Source organism: Neofelis nebulosa, chromosome 5 (genome assembly GCF_028018385.1).
Source record: "Neofelis nebulosa isolate mNeoNeb1 chromosome 5, mNeoNeb1.pri, whole genome shotgun sequence".
NCBI lineage: Eukaryota > Metazoa > Chordata > Mammalia > Carnivora > Felidae > Neofelis > Neofelis nebulosa.
In genome coordinates, this window is record NC_080786.1 from 7312182 (window position 1) to 7320069 (window position 7888).

At 46.0% G+C, this 7888-nt stretch overlaps 1 protein-coding gene across 1 annotated transcript; it reads left to right on the forward strand.

Annotated features, from left to right (window-relative positions):
* Positions 1 to 544: 544 nt before the first annotated feature.
* On the forward strand, positions 545 to 6740 carry CCR8 (C-C motif chemokine receptor 8). Its single transcript, XM_058729072.1, has 2 exons — positions 545 to 678; positions 5080 to 6740. Exon 2 carries the CDS (start codon positions 5110 to 5112, stop codon positions 6175 to 6177), a length of 1068 nt encoding a protein of 355 aa, XP_058585055.1. The 5' UTR covers positions 545 to 678; positions 5080 to 5109; the 3' UTR covers positions 6178 to 6740.
* The last annotated feature ends 1148 nt before the right edge of the window (positions 6741 to 7888 follow it).

A 7888-nucleotide genomic window follows, 5' to 3' on the forward strand; every position in this document is an offset into this window, starting at 1 on the left:
GGTTCTTTTTTTTTTTTTTTTTAATCACTGAATAATATTCCATCGTGCACATTACCACAGCTTTTATCCATTCCTCGATTGAAGGACATCTTGGTGGCTTCCAACTTTTGGCAGTTAGGAAATAAAGCTGCTATAAATTCATATGCTCAGGTTTTGGGGGGGAGGATATGTTTTCAGCTCATGTGGGTAAATACCCAGGAACACGATTACTGGAGGATATGATAAACCTATTCTAGCTTCATGAAAAATTGCCAACCTTCTTTCAGAAAAAATTGCCGAACCATCTTCCCACGTGGCAGGACCATTTTGCGTTCCCCCCAGCAAGAAATGAGAATTCCTCCGCATCTTCTCTAGCATCTGGTGTGGTCAGTGTTTGGGATTTTGGCCCTTCTAATAATTACGGAGGGGTACCTCACTGCTGTTCTAATTCCCTAATGACATAATGTGTTGAGCATATTTTCATATGCTAATCTGTCATCTCTTATGTGCTCTTGGGTGAGATCTTTTTAAGTCACTGTTGGGATGGTAAGTCCACCCCTATTCTGCCACTCACCACAGATAGATAAGACACCTTCCTCCAGAGGAGCTCTTGTTCACTGAGCTGCACACACACGAGGCAGGTTCTACAAAGAAGGAAATAGCAGCACTGAAATCTCCAGAACAAAGGCTCAAATTAAGGTATGTATTGATAAACATCCCCAGGGAAGAAGGATATTAGGCAAGGACTCTTTTATGTCCTTGGGAGAAAAGCAAAGGGAGGGCCAAGCTTTCAGAAGCTGGGCATGGGAGGTGAGTCGTTTTTTCATCTATGCGTGTCCTGGGTCCGCAAACCTGCAGATGTCTTAGTGGCTGCCTCTGGCTCTGACTGAGGGAAGCAAGCCATGCCATTTTCTCTGCAGGACAGTAGGAGGGAGTCAAAAGAGTGGGAAGGTAGATAAGAAAATACCTCTTACCACCAGGCATCTGGGAGGAGGCTGTAATTTTGCTGGCTACAAGGCTTCTGTCAGACAACCACCACTCGGGTACAAAATAGTCTAGAACTTGGAAGTCAGGTGGCCTGAACTCCAAAAGACTGGAGGGTTTTTACTCTCCCCACAAAATAGAAAGATATGGAAGGGATGAAGGGTTTGGAGGAGATGCATTTTTGAGGCCTGGCTCTATGGTCTTCCTCTCTGTGACGTTAGTCAATGGACTGATGCTCTCTGAGATTCAGATATAACCCGAACTCCAGAAACAGAAAGGAGCTCTGAGTGCCTGTTTCACAGGGATTCAAGAGAAATAAACGAAGTCATGCGTCTGAAACGCCTGGCCCCCTGTGATAAATGGTGGACATTCTTAAAACTTCACTTGGATTTTACCGATGAGAGAGTGTGGGGGAAGTGTGGATTGGGGAGTCAGCAGGAAGGACCTGGGGAAGGAATGAGTTGAGGCCCCCTCTTACTCTAGGATATTCAGAGAGCAGAACAGAAGGATGCCAAACTGAAAAAAAAAATTTTTTTTAAATAACTGCAAGACAAGTAGGAAGGAAGATGTAGGAGGAGAGACTGTTACTTTGAGAGATACTAGCCACCACAAAAAAGGCCCACCCTCATACTTCAGAAAGTATGTTTTTAAATTTATTTGGGGGTACATACTTAAATGAAATTAATATCTTTAAAAATGGCTACCTTGGTTAGCATTTCAAATGATAGAAAGGTGGCCTAGTGGACAGGGGGGTCTGAATGTTCCGCAGCCAAACACCTTGGAAAGATAATGTCTAAATTGCAAGTTCCTTGAACGTATCTATCAGGCTGAGAATTATCATGTTTTCATTGTTGGGTCTTCCCTCGCATAAACAGAGCATACGTTTCCCTTTTAATCATGTCTTCTTTGTTACCCTTCAACAAAATTTTACAATATTTTACATAACTGAATTGCAGTTTTTATCACATTTATTCTTAGAAATCTTAGTAATTTTTGTGGCTGGTATGGTTTCGATGATCTTTTTCTGTTGGCCTTTTAAAATAGTTACGTATGGTGCTTATAAAAGCAGTAAACAGAAGGAACTGAACTTTTTAGAATAGCGTGGCTACCTTTCTAGAACAACAGAGCTGGGAGAAGAAAAGCAAGATAGGTAATGAGAGAAAGGACACCATTTGTGTAAGTCAACAGGGAGCACAAAACAGTATTATATATTATTTATGGGTGCATTTAAGTCTGTAAAAGTACAGGGGGAAGCTATTCAGAATGAGCCATACCATACTGGTTTCAGTAATTGCCCCCAGGGTGTGGGGACTCGTTGTGCAGTTAAAGGGAGCTTTAGTTTCATCACTATTGCATTAGGCAGGCAGCCTGGAAGGAAGGGAGGGAGGAAGGAAAGAAGGGAGGGAGGAAGGAAGGAAGGAAGGAAGGAAGGAAGGAAGGAAAGAAGGAAGGAAGGAAAGAAGGAAGGAAGGAAGGAAGGAAGGAAGGAAGGAAGGAAGGAAAAAAGGAAGGAAGGAAAGAAGGAAGGAAGGAAAGAAGGAAGGAAGGAAAGAAGGAAGGAAGGAAGGAAGGAAGGAAGGAAGGAAGGAAGGAGAAAGAAAAAAAAAAAGAACCAAAAGGAAACCTGGCAATATGTTAGCAATTGCTTATTCTGGGTGGCGGCACGATAGGTATTTAAATTTTCTTCATAAATTTTGGCATTTCTGAGCCCAGCTAATCCCCACCCCCGTATTGGTCAGCTGAGGCGGTTTTCAATTTTTAAAACATGTTAATAGACCTTATTTTTTAGAGAAGCTTTAGGTTTACAGAAAATTTGGACAGAAAATATTGACAGCTCCCAAGTCGTTTTGGCCTGCCGTAACAATATAGCACAAGCTGGGGTGGCTCGAATGGCAGTTTATTTCCTCACTGTTCTGGAGGACCGAAGTCTAAGGTCAAGGTGCTGACATGTTGAGTTCCTGGTAAAAGCCCCTTCCTGGCTTGCAAACAGCCAACCTTCTGTGTGTCCTCATGTATGACCTTTTCTCTGGGCATGAGCTGAGGAAGAGAGAGGTCTTTCTTCCTCTTCTTATAAGGTCACCAGTGCAAACAGATCAGGACCCAGCCCTTACAACATCATTTAACCTTAGTTACCTCCTGAAGCCCTGTCTCCAAATATCATCACAGAGGGAATTAGGGCTTCAACATACGGGGGTACAATTCAGCCCTTAACATCCTGCTTTCTGGCTTCCCAAAATTCATGTCCTTCTCACGCACAGAATACAGCCACTCCACTCCAACAGCTCCCAAAGCCTTAACCCATTCCAGCCTCATTTCTAGATCCAAAGTCTTACCTGGATATCATCCAGATCAGGTATGGGAGAGACGAGGGGTGTGATTCATCCTGAGACAAAACTCCTGTCCCGCTGTGAACCTATGAAACCAGACAAGTTATGCGCTTCTAAAAGGCAGTGGTGGGACAGGCATAGGACAGACGGTCCCATTCCGCAGGGAACAAATCAGAAAGAAGAGCGAGATGGCGGGTCCCAGGCAAGCCCAAAAGTTGTAAGGCTCAAGAATAATCTCCTTTGGGCGCTCTGCCCTCCCTGCCCACCAGGTGGCAGCGTCATCTCAGGGCCCCAGGCTGTGGCCTCACCCCGCCCCATGGCACTGGGCGGGGTTGGCCTCCAAACAGCCCTGGCCCTCCATCGGGGCAGGTGGCCTGATGACTTCTCCATCTTCAGGGACGTCCCTCCCTTTTCTTGAAGGATAAAATGTACTCACAGGCACATGGCTCTCTTGTCCTAACCCGTAGAATCTTAGAAGTCCAAGGGGGTTGGTTTTCTTTTGTTCTGTCTCTGCAGCTTTTGTCCAAACTGGCAGTGTCTCTACCCCTGGCTGCTGGTGAACCGGCTGGTTGACTCCGCGGGTGATCTCTGTGTGGGGTGATTGCCCAGCCACACCTGAGGCGTGCTCTCCAGAAACAACTCCTCATTTTTGCCCTATGGACGGGCTGAGAGTTTTCCAAATCTTCAGGCTTTGATTCCCCTTTAACAACTCCTTCAGCTTACCTCTCTCCCCTGCCATTTTACCGGAAGCCGCACAGAGAGCCCAGGCTGCCCCCAGCCAAACATCCAGCCTTATTGTTCGCAAGCTCTACCATCCACAAGAGCCAACTTCTACCCGTTTTCTGTTCACGATGATACGTGTGTTCTCTGAGGTGAGGGAAGCTCTCTCTCCGGCCTCCTCCCTTCCTGCGGAGCCCTCGGCATGATCACCTTTACTATCCGAATTTCCACCAACAGTCCGCTCAAGGCAGCCTCGGCTTTTTCTAGCTTGTGCCTCGGGACGCCTGCCTTCCACGCACTTCCAAAGCTTAAACAACAGAAATTACCCTCGTCATGGTCCCGGAGGTGAGAGGTCCAAGATCAGGGTTGGTTGCCGGGGAGACCTCTCTTCCTGGCTTGTTTCCTGGCTTGCAACCAGCCAGCTTCTTGGTGTGCCCTCACACGGTCTTTTCCCCGTGCACGAAGAGAGAGAAAGAGAGAGACGGCTTGAGTGCCTGGGTGCCTCTTCTTCGTATAAGGACACCAGGCCTATGGATTAGGGCCCCGCCTTTATGATATCGCTGAACTATAATTATCGCCCTAATGGCTCATCTCCAAAGATGGCATTGGTGGTGTCTTGGCCAGTTCGGGGCTATTATAACAGAAAACCATAGAGGGGTGGTTTGTAAACAACAGGAATTTGTTTCTCACCTTTCTAGAGGCTGGGAAATGCAAACTCAGGTGAGAACCCTCTTCCAGGCTGCGGACAGCCAAGTCCTCCTTGGATCTCATGGCTGAGAGCAGAGAGAAGCAAGCGGGCTCGTGATTCTTAGAAGGGCATTCACGCCATTCACCAGGGCTCTACCCTCATGACCTCATTTAATCCGGTTACTTCCCAAAGAACCCACTGCTTAATACCATCACGAGGTGGGGTAGGGCTTCAACGTATGCATTTTGGGGAGGACACAAATGTTCAGTCCGTAACAGGACTTCAGGGCTTCAACATCTGAATGGGGCAGGGGTAGCGATGGTTACAATTCAGACTGCATTTTGTAAATAAAAATATTTTTAAGGAACGAATCTCTCTTAGGTGCCTCTTTGACCTGGTCCTCCCGCCTCGATGGATTACACCCTGGAGCCCAATGTGACAACAGTAACTGACGACTACTATCCTGATATCTCGTCAAGCCCCTGCGATGGGGAACTTATCCAAAGGGATAACAAGTTGTTACTTGCCATCTTCTACTGTGTCTTGTTTGTATTCAGTCTTCTGGGGAACAGCCTGGTCATCCTGGTCCTCGTCACCTGCAAGAGGCTGAGGAGCATCACAGACATATACCTCTTGAACCTGGCCCTGTCGGACCTGCTTTTTGTCTTCACCTTCCCCTTCCAGACCCACTATCAGCTGGACCAGTGGGTGTTTGGGACTGCGATGTGCAAGCTGGTCTCCGGTTTCTATTACATCGGCTTCTTCAGCAGCATGTTCTTCATCACCCTCATGAGTGTGGACAGGTACCTGGCAGTTGTCCACGCTGTGTATGCCATGACAGTGAGGACGGCCAGAACGGGCACAGCCCTGAGTCTGGTCATGTGGCTGATTGCCGTCGCGGTCACCAGCCCGCTCCTGGTATTGTACCAAGTGGCCTCCGAAGACGGCGTTCTACAGTGTTACTCGTCTTACAGTCAGCAGACTCTGAAGTGGAAGATCTTCATCTACTTTGAGATTAACATCTTAGGTCTGCTGGTCCCATTCACCATCCTTATTTTCTGCTACGTGAGCATCCTGCACCAACTGAAGAGTTGCCAAAACCACAACAAGACCAAGGCCATCAAGCTGGTGCTCATTGTCGTGGTCGCTTCTTTGCTCTTCTGGGTCCCGTTCAACGTGGTCCTCTTCCTCACGTCCCTGTTCAACATGAAGATCTTGGACGGATGTGTCCTGAGCCAGCGGCTCATTTATGCCACCCATGTCACAGAAACCATCTCCTTCACTCACTGCTGCGTGAACCCTGTGATCTACGCTTTCATGGGCGAGAAGTTCAAGAAACACCTCTCAGAAATATTCCAGAAGAGCTGCGGCCACATCCTCCTCTACGCAGGAAGACGAATCCCCAGGCAGGGCTGGGACAGGTCCTCCTCCTCTTGCCAGAACCCCTTGCGATCCTCCAGCATAGACTACATTTTGTGAGGAGGGGGCCCGGAAGCAGGCCTCTGCCTTCCTCTCTGCTCTTCCTTTAGGGGACACAAGTGATTTCAGGCTAGAGTCTGAGGCTATGTGAAGGGAGACTCTGAGAACCGGGGTTACGGGGACGCCTGGGCGGTGCAGTAGGTTGAGTGTCTGGCTTCGACTCAGGTCGTGATCTCACGGTGTGTGAGTTCGAGCCCCGAGTCGGGCTCTGTGCTGACAGCTCGGAGCCTGAAGCCTGCTTCGGATTCTGTGTCTCCCTCTCTCTCTCTGCCCCTCCCCCACTCACACTCTGTCTCTTTCTCAAAAATAAATAAACATTAAAAAAAATTTTTTTTAAGTATAATGTTAACTTTGGGATTTTTTTTTCTTAGTTTTTGTTGAGTCTGTATCATATATCCATTTAAGTTTTATCAAATGCTTTTTCTTATCTATTAAGGTGAACCTACAGTTTTCCTCTATTATTCTGCTAATTTGGTGAACTACATTGTTTGATTTGCTTATCTTAAATCAACCCGCATTTTACCTGGAAAAAATGACCTCTTGGTCATGATCCTTTTAATAAATAATTGGATTCTCAGGATTTTTGTGTCTGTGTTCATAAGAAATATTGCCCTATAATTTTCCTTATAAAATGTCCTGGTCGTGGGGCGCCTGGGTGGCTCGGTTGGTTGAGCCTCCAACTCTTGTTTTCAGCTCAGATCATTATCTCACAGTTTGTGAGATCGAGCCCTGAGTCGGGCTCTGTGCTGAGTGTGGAGCCTGCTTGGGATTCTCTCTCTCCCTCTCTGGCTACCCCTCCCCTGCTGCGTGCATGCATTCTCTTAAAATAAAATAAAATAAAATAAAATAAAATAAAATATCCTGGTCTGATCTACAACAACATGGATGGACCTAGAGGTATTATGCTAAGTGAAATAAGTCAGAGATAGAAAAACAAATACCATGTGATTTCACTCATATGTGGCATTTAAGAAACAGAACAAATGAACAAAGAAAAAAGACACAAACAAACAAACAAACAAACAAACAGACAAAATCAGATTCTTAAATACAGAGAACAAACTGCTGGCAGTCAGAGGAGAGGTCGGTGGGTGAGTGGATGGGTGAAAGAAACAGATAAAGAGGACGAAGGGGTAAAAACCTCCAGTTGTGAAATCAACAAGTTCCAGAGATAAAAAGCACAGCCTAAGAAATACAGTCGGTAGCATTGTTTGGTGACAGGTGGTGACTACACTTTTTATGATGAGCAATGAGTAATGTATAGAACTCTTGAATTATTATATGGTACGCTTGAATCTAATATGACACTGTATGTTAATTATGCTTTAATAAAAAAAAAAAATGTCCTGGTCAGATGTGGCCTCCAAAAGATGTGTGGGGAAGTGCTCCTTTTTCCACTACTCTCTGAAAGAGTTTGTGTAAAATATTGGGCGTGATGTCCCCCTTCAAGATTTGCTTGGCGAGGCCCATTCGTGAGATCATCTGCAATTTCTCTGTAGGAAGATCTCACATGATGCGTTCGGTCTCTTCGGCAGGTAAAGTTTATTCAGATTTTCTGGTTTTGCTTGGTCTCCGTTCTGGAAAGTTGTGCTTTTTAAGGCATTTTCCCAGCTTAAATTGTCAAATTAGCATGTAGTTGTTCCTAATATCTTCTTATAGTATTTTTGATACACGAGAATATGAAGTAATGTCCTTTTCTTTTCCATTCCTA